We start from the raw sequence: 15,865 nt of genomic DNA, 5'->3' as shown, positions 1-15,865 counted from the left end.
ATTGAACGAAACATCAAGTTGCCTTATCAAAGACCAATGAAATTAACAACATGCCAGATACTGGCTAATACAAGCAGACTTTAGCCACTCCTATGTCTAACCTCAAACAGGAAACACTACAGACAGACCTTGCCTTTACTGTACCTCACGGATACTGCAGTTGTTACAAATGGAAGGTTTGTGGCAACTCTGTCAAGCAAGTCTATTATTGGGCCACTTTTCAACAGCCTTTTAAAAAATCACTTAATAGATGACAGTATAAGGTAAATGTAACTTTTATACGTGCAAGGAAAGCAAAAAATCTGTATGACTTGCTTTATTCTGTGGCCTGGAACCAAACCTGCAGAACCTCCAAGACATGCCTGGGTTCAATTAGACTTTCTGACTCTTGAGTAGAAGGTGTAAGAAATAGAAGTATTATTGTCTCCTAGGTGAGCAAAAGAATTATTTTCATCAAAACTGCTTATGACATTCAGCCCCCGCCCCCACAAACACACACAATCCACTGGTCAAAATTTGACCCAAGTATTTTTGTTTAGTTTAGGACATTAATGGTTTTATAATATACGCTTTTCCTACAAACACATTAAAATCCTCATTTTGTTGCTTCCCTGTTTTATTTACACACGAGGACAGGAAGAGGTCTCCAGTTCCATTCAACTCACATATGACCTTGGACTAGTCCTTGAACTTCCAGGCAACTCAGCTGCCCCTCAGTAGGGAAGAGGCAATGTTTTTCCAGGCTGCCTTTGCATAGATCTGGAATTTCCCCTGGAAAGACTTTTACAAATGCATAAGCATCATACAAGATCCCTTTTTGGTGTCACACAGTTTGAAAAACAGAGTTGTAAAGAGATGTCCTTGATGGTGAAAATGACTGCAGAATTTCGGCATCCTCTATCTCCTCGGTTATCTGAGTGAGACAAAAGGCAAGGCAGGGCGGGAGTGCATGGGCCACAGGCCATTTCACCTCTCAGGTCCCTTCCTCTCCGGCCTCCTAAGTGCTGCAACCTGGGAAATGCTATGAACTCAGGGTGTGGAAAACTTTTGTCCCTCAGACATCCTCTGGAGACTCTTGCAAGGAGGAGGAAGGCGCCTTTCTGTCGAGCTGCAGGAAGCAGCCTCTAGCCCTCTCCACAGGACACTCAGAGGTGGGGCAGGGGAGAGAACAAAATGTGGATGGGAGGCGTCAAAGGCATCTGAGGACTCTACGCACTGACCTCAGCCTTCAGCTAGCTTTTGATTTTCCTCCTGGGGGCAGAAAGGGGAAGACATGAGGAGGCCACCCGGTCGAGGTAGAACGTGTGGATGGAAAAGGAGCATACTTTCCACTGTGAAACTCACTCCAGTAGCAGCATAAAAAACAAGAATGAAGGACTGAGAGACTTGATTCCCACCGTGTGTGTTGGCTTGACTTCAGCAAAGGAATACTGTTTTTACCTTTTGGTGCCGAAGAACATTATTTCCTAATAGGTAGGCCTTTTCAAAATGCCATTCAAAATGTTTCCAATGACCTCTGGGAGAAAACTTTCCCTTGGAAACATTATTTTGGAGTGCTTTCACAGAAGTAAGCACTGTTCAGTATAGTCAACAGAAACTAGAAAATGGTATCCAAAACTCCTTCTTCACATATTAAAGACAGAGGCTTGAGTTCTCCATTCACGAGGCCCCTGAGAGGGGACAGAGAAACCACTCATTTGTCAACCTGGGACCCTAACGTTACAGGTCTCTACCTACCAGCACAAAGAAACTGTGGAGTAACTGCAAGGCTCTGTTTGGCCACCAAATATTGTTTCCTCAACCGAATCAACTCCTGCCAAATGTATGTCCACAATCGGGATCTACAGTCACAGACACCTGGTTGAAATCCTAGCTTGGTCATATACAGTGATCTCAGGAAAGGTATTTAACTCTCTCCCAGGGCTCAGATTCCTCATCTTAGGAATGGAAATAACTAGATCTACTTTGTGAGGTTGCATGAAGATTACATGTGACAATGAAAGCAAACTTAAGAATACATTTTAACTTCTATAATGTGGCTCAGTGGGTTAAGAGTCCGCCTGCAACGCAGGAGACATGGGTTCAATCCTTGGGTCAAGAAGATCCCCTCGACGAGGGCATGGTAACCCACTCCAGTATTCTTGCCTGGAGAATCCCAGAGGACAGAGGAGCCTGGTGGGCTACAGTTCATAGGGTCGCCAAGAGTTGGACATGACTGCGGTGACTGAGCACGCATACATAATGTCACTACTATTCTGTTAAAAGTCTATATATTAAAAAAAAGTCTATGTATTTTTTATAAAAATTAAAAAGAAGTATCCACACTAGAGAAAGCTGACTGTTGCTTATTAGAAACTATGAAATTTTTATATATACATATACATGTACATATACATATGTATAGGCTAAAACCACAATACTTTATTCCTACCCACTGTTAATTACGATGGCAAGGAGGAAATAGCTAGTGAAAAAAAACTGTTGAGACCCAATTAAAGAAGTTCCAGCGGAACTATACTTACTTATCATTGATGATGATAATCCTTAACAATAACACAGGATCCCACAAGGAAAAACGCAAACAGGCAGGAAGAGGCTTTCTCAGCTGGGAATCTTACCCCTTTCACATTAATTAGATTTCTGACTAACTTGAGGTGGAAAGAAAACACCACTGATCATACTCCCTCCAGCCATCTATTCCTATAAAAACGTATTTTAACCCTACAGCACTGTCCTCCTTAAAAAGAGTAAGAATTACCCTCAAGTTCTGGAATTCCTCTCTACACAATGGCCACACAATCAGATACACAGACAACTGTGAAAATCCACTCCAGAAAAGCATTCTCCTCCTAACTTCACAGCCATGGAAAAGAGGCACTTGGCACTGTGCTTTTTAGGACACAATGCTGGACCTTTATACCTTATGGCTGAGCATCAGTTTCCACCACCCCCCCACCCCCACCACAGCGAGGACAATTTTTGATGTCCTGCATGCTATGAAGATTACTCCTTGTACTGCAGCCCCACAATGCCAAAGTATATTAGAGGTAAATCTTGCTAAAATGAACATTCAGAGAAATGACTCCATTTAGAAATTAAATTCTCTCTCCTCCACTGGATTCCAACTCATATCATTGTAAGCATTAGACTAAGTCAACTTTACAAATGAAAACCACTCGTCTTCCCAAGCCAGCTTTATAATTTCAAGAATAGGCTTGGCAATGATGAGACTTTCTGCCAGCTGTACCACGAGCCTGCTTGCGCTGTAATGTTCTAAAGCACAGAGAATTTGGTCTTTAGCACTTTGGCAATGTCCAGGGAGGAAGGGGAAACATCTGAAGTTATTTTTACTTTTGCAAGTCCTCTGGTTGTGCACAGTGAATGCTAGGGTGGGTCAAGTATTGTCTAGAACCTTCAGAGTCTTTTTTTTTTTTTTGCATGGCCTCATTTCCGTCTTCCTGTTGCTAGGAAGGGGAGCTAAGCATGAGAAAAGCGTGTTTACAATACTGGACCATCCTGTCCAGCACAAGGCTCTCTTCAAAAGAGTACAATTCACTTCACCCACTGTACTCTGGATGCCCCATTCATCTGAACCAAACCACCCTCCCCTGAATATTTTCAAATTGCATATTTACCCACTGAAGCCATAAAAATACCACTTTCATTTGAACGTTGCATCATGGCTTAAAATCTCCATGGGGACACCAAGGGAAACCCAAGTACTTATTTTTGTATTTGAAACCACCTCTTGGAATCCCACCAAGCCTCTGATTAGAAGGCATCTCACCGGGGCCTCCCATACCCTCTTAAAGCCCCACACTAGTTTTACAAGAAAGAGTTTAACTACTATCCAGATTTTTCACTTCACAGTGATAAACTGTTTAATCATAACATGCTTTTCTATTAATCTGCTATATTTTCCAGAAGCAACCAAGCATTCCCCTTTAATGTAAAAACACCCAGAAACTTCGCTCCATCTTCGGTTTTTGAACTACAAGACAGAACAATAATAAACAAAAATAAAAAGGCTTGAAAGGGGCATCCGATCTCTCACCTTTGCTCCAGAACTATAGGAAAATCCTTTGATTAGTCCAGTGTATTAAAACTTGGAACACTGCCTTCAATTAGCCATAGTAACTGTTTAAGCTTTTTGGTCTTTAAGGAGTTAGAGGTGGTGTTTCTCCTAAGGTCCACAATTAGTAAGTTAAGACACAAGTAAGTCATTGATATGACACTTCTCATTCACTGGAGGGAAAGATGAAGTTGGAAGCTACTTAGTCTGATTCTGTGGAGGAGGGAAACCAAGTCAATTCTCTGTCTTGGGCTTCCAGCCAGTTTGGTGTAAGGTGTCACTCGGCATGAATTAAAATAAAATCTGTTTTTGTCAAAAGCAAAGTTTTAAAACCAGCTGGGAGAGAAAGTCAGTCCGCTGTGCTTCATTTTAAACGCTGAACAGTAGTGCTAATGAAAAAAATATGCACTCAGGTTTGGGCCACGCTGTAAATCTGGCATGCCACAATAAAAGTTAATACACACAATCGCCAACATTTTCTCAGAAAACGTCTCGAAATAACGTCTGAATGCACATCTGCTAACTATTTGACACTCATTTCCCAGGACTCAGTTCTATTAGGGGGACTGTTGACTTACAGGGCACCCCTCCGACCATCTGCTGCAGTCTGCAAGCCAAGATGGCACTAGGTCCCTCCATTAATTTCTCACTTATGCTCCGCAAATTATCTCTGCGGAGGACCAGCCTGCAGGCCAGATGGATGCTGAATTAGTCAACCTCTTGGAGCTGCTGATAGATTTACATCCAGAGTTCTGCTGGGCTATTATTTTCCTTCAAATCTTCAGCAAATAGAGTTTTGAAAAAAACAAAAAAGTAATCTGAGACTCGGTATTCTGCCTTCTTCAGAGCTATGATTTTTTTTTTCCCCATCCAAATGCGTCATATACCCCGCCCTCACGAATCTTCCGGTAACGGAGGCTGTGCCTGGACTGCATTCCTCCGCCTCACCGGCCATCACTAAGGCAGCTTCTGAATCCTAAGAATGTACCCATTTGCTAGCCAAGTTGAGTGTAAAATGACTGGGGCAAAGCAAGCTTGGGCAATATTTTCTTCTCCACTCTACATGCAGGGGTTCCCTCCTTCTCTAATTAGCACACACTGGGTACTGAACATCACAGAGACTGTGCTCAGCCCTTGTCGTTTGATCCTCAGCACCTCCCAGCGCGGTAAACACAGTTATGACGCCCCTGGTGCAGCTGAAGGAGGTACGGCGAGGTGTCACTTCTCAGATTCACTCAGCTAGAAGGCTGCAGACCACTATTCCCACCCTGCCGGCCTCACCCAGGGTCCGCGCGCTGGAAAGGCACGCGGAGACTGTTAAGTTACACGTGGCGGCGTCGACTTGCCGCGGCCAGAGGTGTAACTCCTGCCTAAGGATCAAAGGCTCGGTCCGCGAGGCTGGCGGTGGGGACAAGGACACGGAGGGGCAGAGGTCCAAAAGGCCGTCACCTCGATATACGGAAAAAGCCAGATCGCCCGTTGTGCTTCCTTCCTTTTGGCGGCCCCGGGATTCGCGGCGCGCGGGCGCCTCCTCCGGAGCCAAGGGCGTGGGCATCCCCGTGGGGCATTTTAGGAAACCCAGTCCAACGCCCCAGCACGTGAAGGCACAGTCTTCCAGCAAGCGCCCCACATGCAAGCCTTGGGGCTGGCTAAAACAGCTGCAGTACTCTCCAGGGGCAGGCAGCCACCAAAGCAAGACTTTCCTGGCTAAGCCTGAGTTATTTTCCAGTGTTTAAAATATTTGAACAAAAACGGTTGGAAATCAAAAGTTTTTTGGTAGGCTCACTTTTAAGCAGTTGAACATTTTTTTCCAAGGGTCACCGCAGTCTAAATACCCCTAAATAATAAGATTCTCAAAGGAGTCAACGCTGATTTTGGACTTGTAGCGTGAAGGACAGCAAGCGCCGAGCCCTGCAAAGGTCCTCAAAGGGAAGAGAGTAGAAAGAAGGTCGCTCCGCGCCCCCTCGGAGCCAGAGGCCACCGCCTCGGATTTAGAATAAGAATAGAAAGACCGCCAGTGAGGCTGGGCAGAGGGACTACGCGTCTTGCGACCCCGGCCCGGCCCTGTGCCCCCCAGCCCGGCCTGCACCCCCAGCCTGCGCGGGAAGTTATTGTGGGTTTCACTTCATCATTTACGGTCGCCCACCCCCCACCCTCACCAGCCCGCAGCCCTTCCCAGAGCCCACGGGGCGCGTCAGCCCGCGGCATTACCCGAGATTAAGACCTCCCTCCCGGACGACGACCCTGGTTTTCCCCACACTCCACCTCCTGCACTCCAAGAAACACGGGCGACTCGGTTCCGAGCCTCCTCGGAAAGCGCTGCCAAAGCACAGAACGTCAGGCACCGACTTGACAAGGCAGGGTGACATTTCCTCCGCGGCGGGTTCCCTCCGCAGCTGGCTCTCGAGGCCGGCCGGACGGCAAGGCACAAGTCTAGCTTACGTGTTAGGATCATGGTGTCCGGCTTCTCTCTGCACATCAAGTGCGGCAGGGGACGGCGGGCGCGCGGTGGGGAAATCGAGGCAGCCCCACGCAGCTCGGCTCCGGCGCCGGGACCCACGACGGCACCCGAGACGCGCGCGCCCCTCCGAGCGATCCTCAGAGCATCCTTGCTCGCCACCCCAGAAAGAACGCGGGGTTTGCCCGAGATCGAAAAGGGGGAGCGCTCAGAGAGCTGAGCCAGAAGCCCGGGAGCGCTGCTGGCTCCTGCCGCAGGGAAGTTCGGCCATGGCCGGGACCGGAGCCCTGCGCCCTCGTACTAGCCGCAGGAGCGCTCTGCCTCCCGCCTAGCCGGCAGGCCGCGCCCTCCTGCAGCGCCCACCCCAGAGGGGAGGAACTAGACCCTGCGCGTCTCCTCCTCCCCGCCGCCGGGGTTTCCAGCAGCGTCTCCCGCCGGCCTCAGGCCCCGCCCTACTCTCCCGGCCCCGCCCCCTCACTACCAGGCCCCGCCCCTCCCCTCATCCCGCGCCGCCCAGCTAGCCCGCCACCGCCCGAGGCCTCCCCTGGCGCTGCCCCCCGTCAAGCCCCGCCCCGTTCCTCCTCCGCCCCGGGCTGGAATGTCTTTCCCCTGGCCGGCAAATCCGCTGAAGGAAGCGCCTACAAGTCTCTCATTAGTGGTCTTGGGGGCAAAGGCAAAGGCTGGACCCTGGGGGCATTTACTTGCTGGGGAGGTCTGGGCTCCACTCTGGGAACACTTTCCCTCATCTTTTTCTTGGTAGGTTTGCACACTTTTTTCTTTTTTTTTTCACTTGTTATCCTGCCTTTCATCATGACTGGAACCGCATAAATTCCTGGGAACCAAGGCGAGGTGGGGAGGGAGGGGTGAATCAGTGTTTCATTACATGTAAAATGGGAAGAAGACAACCTGTCCCTTGGACATTCATCATTCATTGCTAAGGTGCGCAGGGGTACAGAGGAATGTAACTGACGCTGTAGTAGAGAGGGACAGCTGTAACTCCACGTGTCCAGTCTGCTGTGTGCAGCCAGAGCTAAAGGTTTCCTAACCAAAGCCCTTGGGCCACAACCCAGTGCAGCTCCTGGAACTGGTAGAGCAGACTCCAGACTGCAGAATTAGAATCTCTGATGTTGAGAATCTGCATTTTTTTTTTTTTACAAGCCCTTGGGTGATTCTGGTGCACTGCAATTTGAAGACCCCTGATATAAAAGGAAGCTTCATTTAAAAAGATTACAATTGACTATAATCTCTGTAAAATTAAAAAGAAAAAAAACTCTGATAGAGATTGCATGAAAATTTCCTTTGAGGCTAGTCAGTGCTTTCTGCCTATTTCCTCTGGGTAAAGAAAACACCAGTCTAAACCTATTCATTAAATACATCCAGAGCATTTATTTACCATGAGCCAAACACTGTTCTAGGCTCTGGAGATTCAGCAGTGAGCAAAAAAGATACACATCCCTTCCCTTCTGGAGTATACTTCCTAGTGGGGAAGATGCACAATAAAAAAAATAAGTCAGTGAAATATATATAATGTCTTAGATAGAGATATATAAAGTAGGGGAGGGGACAGGGAAGCTTGAAGCAGAGTCTGTTTTCAAATAGGGTTAAATACAAATGGGAGAATTTAAACTAATCTCTTGATTAGTTTAAAATGTGTTGATTTCATAGCTGGGTCTTAGTTGACATACACAACTTTTTCACCCCATTGCTTCAAAAACAAAATAAAAACACTCATTTCACCACTGATTTCCTAATTTACCCAAACTGGAATTGGGCTCTGAGGAGTGGCATCCTGGGAGTGCATGGGGCTCCTCTATTTAACGGTTATTTCCAGGGCTTTTACCTACTTAGAGCTGCTGGGGACCCCAAGATAAGCAAGGGCAGGCCCTTTGCCTGCTCAGAGTTTAGTCTGCTAACAAAGCAAAGGGCTTATGAGAAAGAGGTCCTGGAAGGGCCTGAAAAGTGGGGACCCGACCTGGCCCAAGAAGAAAGAAAAGGGAATGTCCCTCTGAAGTCCAGGAGCTGGAAGAACGCTCAAAACAGCCGCCAGCAAGGGGGAATTCGATTCAGGGGAAACTGGAAAAATAAAGGCAAGAACTTTCAATTCCCTACACTACTGTGTTGACAATTTTTAAAAATCCTTAACAGCAAAAAACAATGTAAACCACTATAAAGAAAGAAGGCATCCCATGATCAGATTTGCATTTTGAAATCTTTGCTCAGTGCGTACTTCTTCAAAACTTGAAAAAGAGGAATATTTCCCTAAACTTCCCTTATACAGTAAATTCTCTTGTTTAGAAACAATCCAAACCTTAAAAATATAGATACTCTAAGCCTCTCCTCCAAAACATATCAATTCTCAGAATAAGTTCTTAATGCTTATTAGTTGGTTGAAGTTCTATTTTTCTTGAATTAGGTTTCCAGGCATCTGTGCAAGTCTGATGTACCATCTGCCACTAAGCTATTCATCTTTCCAGAATAAAACCTACTAATGTTAATATTTTTGTCTCAAGTCTCATTCCTTTTTCCTTGATTTTTTAAAAATATCTTTTGATGTGGCCCATTTAATTATTCATTTGTGGCTGTGCTGCGTCTTTGTTGCTGTGCAGGCTGTCCTCTAGTTGCAACGAGCAAGGGCTACTCTCAGCTGTGGTGTGCAGGCTTCTCGTTGCGGTGGCCTCTCTTGTTACAGAGCACGGGCTTTAGAGCACGTGGGCTTCAGTAGTTGTGGTGCATGGGCCTGGTTGCTCTGCGGCATGTGGGATCCTCCCAGATCAGGGATCGAACCCCTGTTTCCTGCATTGGCAGACAGATTCTTTACCACTGAGCCTCCAGGGAAGCCTCTTTCTCCTTGACTATTTATGTTGTTTTCTCTTTTTTCATTCCATCTCTTTGGAGGTTTGTGTGACATGGATTGCTCACCATCTAAAAATAATAGTAACTCCAGACACATTTCCTTGGTGATGCATTGGTTTTCATATAGCCTCCCCTGAATCTCATTGTCTTCTTCCATTCTTTGGTTTCCTAACATAGCCTGTGACCTGGGCCAAATCCCAAATTTTATTTTTTAAATTCTTACTCCCATTTCGTGGAGAAGGCAATGGCAACCCACTCCAGTACTCTTGCCTGGAAAATCCCATGGATGGAGGAGCCTGGTAGGCTACAGTCCATGGGGTCGCAAAGACTCGGACATGACTGAGAGACTTCACTTCTTCTTCTTACTCCCATTAGAAATGGATATGCTACATTCAGAAAACTGCTACACTTGTAGAATGTGGTTGAAACAGGACTTTGGAAATAGGTCACTTACCAACTGTGTGATGAATATATTATTTAGCCCCCTAAACTTTAGCTTCATCTTTGAAAAAAGAGGTTTGAAATAGTGCATATCTCATGAGGTTTTTCATGAAGATTGATAAGCTCATGCACATTACAGCTTAGCACACAGTAAGTACTTGATAAGGCTAGACATTATTATTATATATTAGTAAATGGGCACATCAAACTAAGCCAGGCAATTAGTATTTAAATAACCATCTAGGAGAAGATGAGGAGAAGGCAATGGCACCCCACTCCAGTACTCTTGCCTGGAAAATCCCATGGACGGAGGAGCCTGGTGGGCTGCAGTCCATGGGGTCACTAAGAGTCAGACATGATTGAGCAACTTCACTTTCACTTTTCACTTTCCTGCATTGGAGAAGGAAATGGCAACCCACTCCAGTGTTCTTGCCTGGAGAACCCCAGGGACGAGGGAGACTGGTGGGCTGCCGTCTATGGGGTCGCACAGAGTCGGACACGACTAAAGCGACTTAGCAGCAGCAGAAGATGAAAACAACAAGATTTTGATTTCAATCTTTGTGAATCTGAGGAACCTGTACAAACTGGGGCAAGGAAGAAGTGGGGATGTCATTAAGAGTTAAACACACAGTGGTCCTTTCCGGATGAAAGAAGGTCCCCAGGAAAGAGCAGCATCCTGCCTCTCCATCTAACCATCAACTCATCACCCACGGTTTCATTTGTCTATCACTGGAAGACGCCATTAGCCAGGGTTTGTCAGCCAATGCATGGCATGAGATTTGAATATTGAAACACTGGACTCCAAGAGGCACGGAATAAGGGAGCCCATTTCCCTGCCCACAGTATATACGGTCCTCTGATACTCCTTTGATAAATGAGAATAAAAAGCCCTCACAGGGACTTCACTGGTGGTCCAATGGCTAACACTCTGTGCTCCCAACGCAGAGGCTCCTGGTCAGGAGATAGATCCTACGTGTCACAACTAAGAAAGATGCAGCCAAATAAATAAATATTTTAAAAAACATCACAAATTACCCCAGGTTTTGTTGCTACTGTAGCTGCTGCTGTTCTCAATGGTAGGTTAAAACCAACAACAAAGAAAATATTGGACATAAGGACCTGTGATGCTGCTCTTCACTTCCTGCCACACTCCTCTCAGTTGGAGCATCAATTTCAGTGAAGTTATTCACAAGGATAGCCAGGCCCTGTCATCTACATGGATGTTTTCACATTCAAGGGCTGTATTACCAAGGCAAACAAATCACACGGCGAACTTCTAAACTGCCAAACAGAAGGCTGGGTGACTTAATTGGGCTACCCTTTGATTCCCGTGTGTGGTAACTCGCTTCAGTTGTGTCCGTTTTGCGACCCACCAGGTTCCTCTGGGAGAAGGTGATGGCACCCCACTCCAGTACTCTTGCCTAGAAAATCCCACGGACGGAGGGGCCTGGTGGGCTGCAGTCCATGGGGTTGCTAGGAGTCGGACATGACTGAGCAACTTCACTTTCACTTTTCACTTTCATGCATTGGAGAAGGAAATGGCAACCCACTCCAGTGTTCTTGCCTGGAGAATCCCAGGGACGGGGAAGCCTGGTGGGCTGCTGTCTATGGGGTCACACAGAGTCGGACACGACTGAAGCGAAGCGACTTAGAAGCAGCAGGTTCCTCTTTCCATGGGATTCTTCAGGCTCTTTTCTGATGATTAATATTATGTATCATTGATATTGCCCCAGGGCATCCTTCTTGCTTTTTTTTTTTTTTCCCCATTAAAGAAAAGAATAGAACTCAGGTACCTACAGGCAGTCATGCAGATAATGCCGATGAGGAAAGCAAGTCATAGAGGGATGGCTAGAAGTTGAGGAACCCAGGGCCCCTCCAAGAGGGCAGCGCCACTCAGGCTCACTTGGTTCTTGGCTTGTGTTAACACAGCAACCCATTGTCCTGGGTTTAAAGATTTTGTTTTCAAGAGCCCCTAGATTTCTAAATTTTTATACCACATGTGCCAATTTTTAGATGCTGGCAACTAATTTAAAAAAAAACAAACATTGAAACCCATCCCTGTTTCAACTTTGGGCTTCATTTAGCTCTGGGGCAGCTAGCGTAAACCTCTGCTCTAGTGATACAAGCCAAGCACTCTCTTTAAAAATTTATTTCTCTCCCACAGGAACTAAAAGATTTCTGCACTTGGAGAATGTTGTAATATAATTTGTGTTCAATGGACCATTGTGAAATGTGTGTGGGAAATAAGTTTTTTATTTTTACTGTTCAAAGGAAATGTGATAAATAGTAGAAAGTAGTGAAATAGTTTGTAAACAGTATACAATTCAGAGAAATAATTAAATTTGAAGTTTAATGGTTGTCCTTAAAACATTCATTCATGGTGAAGCTTCCATGGCCCAAATCTGGATTCTTTTCCCACCGTCTACCCTGGTATTCAACCTTTTCCAAAATATTTGAAACCCAGATGCCAGCGGGTATAGGATGGTGAAAGAAGAGAAAAAGCAAGGTTTAGGAGGGGAAATGAATTAGCCTGCTTGTAATTCTACCTACAATAGCGGAGTCTGGCAGGCTACAGTCCATAGTGTCATAGAGTCGGACATGACTGAAGTGACTTAGCATGCATGCATGCATGCACACGATAGCTCTCTTAGACCATTTTTTGACTACATCTTTTGAACACATGAAGTTTAAAATATGGGGAAGGTTAACAATCTGTCAGTCAGTTTTAGTTCAGAGGAGGAAGTCCCTTGTTCCTGCATAAAGGTGGTAAAAATCTATTTTCTGCATAATCACTTAAGCCTCAAATATGATCCAGCCTAGCACAGAACTTTTATTATTCAACAAATATTTATAAAATCCTAGAAAAGACACTGTGCTGATGAGATAAAATTCAACAGGAATAAATAGGTTCTGGGATGTTATGTACAGAATGGTGATTATAGTTAATAACATCTTACTGCATATTTGAAGGGCTTCCCAGGTGGCACCAGTGGTAAAGAACACGCCTGCTAATGCAGGAGAGGCAAGAAACTTGGGTCCAATCCCTGGGTCAGAAAGATGCCCTGGGAGAGGAAATGGCAACCAGTATTCTCGCCTGGAGGGCTTCTGGGTTCCTCACTTCTTGCCATACCACTGTGACTTGCTTTCCTCACCAGCATCACCTGAGTGTCTGTAGATACCTGAGTTCTATTCTCTTTTTTAGTGGAAAAAAAATGAAAGAAGGATGCCCTCCGGCAATATCAATGATATATAATATTAATCATTAGAATAGAGCCTGGAGAATCCCACGGACAGAGGAGTCTGGTGGCTACAGTCCATAGGATCTACAGAGTCGGACATGACTGAAGTGACTTAGCACGCATGCATATTTGAAAGTTGTTAAGAGTAGATCTTAAAAGCTCTCACCATAAGAAAAAACAATTTGCAACAATTTGTGGTTCAGTTCACTTCAGTTCAGTCGCTCAGTCGTGTCTGACTCTTTAAGACCTCATGGACTGTAGCACGCCAGGCTTCCCTGTCCATCACCAACTCCATAAGCTGACTTAAACTCATGTCCATGGAGTCAGTGATGCCATCCAACCATCTCATCCTCTGTCATCCCCTTCTCCTCCCACTTTCAATCCTTCCCAGAACCAGGGTCTTTTCAAATGAGTCAGTTCTTCGCATCAGCTGGCCAAAGTATTGGAGTTTCAGCTTCGGCTTCAGTCCTTCCAATGAACACCCAGGACTGATCTCCTTTAGGATGGACTGGTTGGACTCCCTATAGTCCAGCGGACTCTCAAGAGTCTTCTCCAACACCACAGTTCAAAAGCACCAATTCTTTGGTGCTCAGCTTTCTTTATAGTCCCATCTCACATCCATACATGACTACTGGTAAGACCATAGCTTTGACTAGACGGACCTTTGTTGGTAAAGTAATGTCTCTGCTTTTTAATATTTTGTCTAGGTTGGTCATAGGTTTTCTTCCAAGGAGCAAGCATCTTTTAATTTCATGGCTGCAGTCACCATCTGCAGTGATTGTGGAGCCCAAAAAAATAAAGTCTGTTACTGTTTCCATTGTTTCCCCATCTACTTGCCATGAAGTGATGGTACCGGATGCCATGATCTTAAGTTTTCTGAATGTCGAGTTTTAAGCCAACTTTTTCACTCTCCTCTTTCACTTTCATCAAGAGGCTCTTTAGTTCTTTTTTGCTTTTTGCCATAAGTGTGGTGTCATCTGTGTATCTGAGGTTATTGATATTTCTCCTGGCAATGTTGATTCCAGCTTGTGCTTCATCCAGCCTGGCATTTCGCATGATGTACTCTGCATCTAAGTTAAATAAGCAGGGTGACAATATTCAGACTTGGCAAATTTCTTTCCCAATTTGGAACCAGTCTGTTGTTCCATGTCCAGTTCTAACTGTTGCTTCTTGACCTGAATACAGATTTCTCAGGAGGCAGGTCAGGTGGTCTGGTATTCCCACCTCTTGAAGAATTTTCCAGTTTGTTGTGATCCATACAGTCAAAGGCTTTGGCATAGTCAATAAAGCAGAAGTAGATGTTTTCCTGGAACTCTCTTGCTTTTTTGATCATCCAACAGATGTTGGCAATTTAATATCTGGTTCCTCTGCCTTTTCTGAATCCAGCTTGAACATCTGGAAGTTCACGGTTCATGTATTATTGAAGCCTGGCTTGGAGAATTTTGAGAATTACTTTGCTAATATGTGAGATGAGTGCAGTTGTGCAGTAGTTTGAGCATTCTTTGGCATTGCCTTTCCCTGGAATTGGAATGAACACTGACCTTTTCCAGTCCTGCGGCCACTGCTGAGTTTTCCAAATTTGCTGGCCTATTGAGTGCAGCACTTTCACAGCATCATCTCTTAGGATTTGAAATAGCTCAACTGGAATTTCATCACATCCACTAGCTTAGTTCATTGTGATGCTTCCTAAGGCCCACTTGACTTCGCATTCCAGTATGTCTGGCTCTAGGTGAGTGATCACACTATTGTGGTTATCTGGGTCATGAAGACCTTTTTTGTATAGTTCTGTGTATTCTTGCCATCTCTTCTTATAATATTTGTGGTGACTGATGTTAATTAGACTTATTCTAGATTTATCACAGTGATCATTTTGCAATATATACTTATATTGAATCATTATGTTATACTCCCAAAACTGATATAATGTTATATGTCAATTATATCTCAATTTGGGGCTTCCCTTGTGGCTCAGCTGGTAAAGAATCTGCCTGCAATGTAGGAGACCTGGGTTTGATCCCTGTGTTGGGAAGATCCCCTGGAGAAGGGAAAGGCTACCCACTCCAGTATTTTGGCCTGGAGAATTCCATGGACTGTATAGTCCACGGGGTTGCAAAGAGTTGGACACAACTCAGCGACTTTCACTTTCATATCTCAATTTTTAAAAACTTCAGTAAATGACAAAAACAAACAAACAAAAAACAGAATATAAAGAGAAGGCTTGGAAGAGAAAGCTCTTCGGTAGACAGTAGAAGCAAATAGAGTCTGCCACAGTTCACTGGTGTGCTGGACACACTGAATTCTCAATCTTGATTTGGTAAAGCATGCTTTCCTGAGAGAATTATAATATTCACAGTAGAATCTCCTTTGAAAGGCTATTTCATTTAATAGCTGAGATAGTTAATCAGCCCAAGGCCTCACAGCCCCAAATGGCAGAGAAGTGACCCCAGGACACCTCATCAGTGCCTCTGCCACCCCCACCTTCCATCTGTGCTTTACCAAGGATGGCTCTGATCCTTTCAAGTGGCCTTTGACAACACAAACATCAGGCCAGAGAAAAGTAAAAACTGGGATCCTTTTTGAATCCACAGAAGAAAATGGTCTAATTTCCCACTGAATTAGACAATTTTAATGGCATGCTTTTGATTCTTTGTCTATTCTGACATTATTCTCAATTGAACAGGATTTTTTTTTTTTTTTTTGAGCTTGTAGCAAATAACTTATTGAAAACTGAGGATGGACAATGTTATTTTTATACAAATTAATAATATTTAATCTTTTGCTTTCTTATTTAACTTTTGTGAC

The 15,865-nt window shown here is 44.9% G+C and overlaps 1 protein-coding gene across 7 annotated transcripts in view; it reads right to left on the bottom strand.

Moving 5' to 3' along the window:
- DLC1 (DLC1 Rho GTPase activating protein) overlaps positions 1-15,865 on the bottom strand; it is a 522,352-nt gene that overhangs the window by 40,549 nt on the left and 465,938 nt on the right. The window contains exon 1 of one of the 7 annotated variants that reach the window (XM_070781606.1): positions 6,515-6,883. The exons of 5 other annotated variants lie outside the window; for them this stretch is intronic. In XM_070781606.1, the coding sequence (XP_070637707.1) occupies positions 6,515-6,551 (37 nt within the window). In that variant the 5' untranslated portion in view covers positions 6,552-6,883. One more of the 7 variants, XM_070781607.1, reaches the window with a different exon arrangement.

This window comes from Bos indicus, chromosome 27 (genome assembly GCF_029378745.1).
Source record: "Bos indicus isolate NIAB-ARS_2022 breed Sahiwal x Tharparkar chromosome 27, NIAB-ARS_B.indTharparkar_mat_pri_1.0, whole genome shotgun sequence".
NCBI classification, from domain to species: Eukaryota; Metazoa; Chordata; class Mammalia; order Artiodactyla; family Bovidae; genus Bos; species Bos indicus.
Note: the sequence above shows the minus strand (reverse complement) of the source record. Positions and strands in the feature narration are given on the sequence as shown.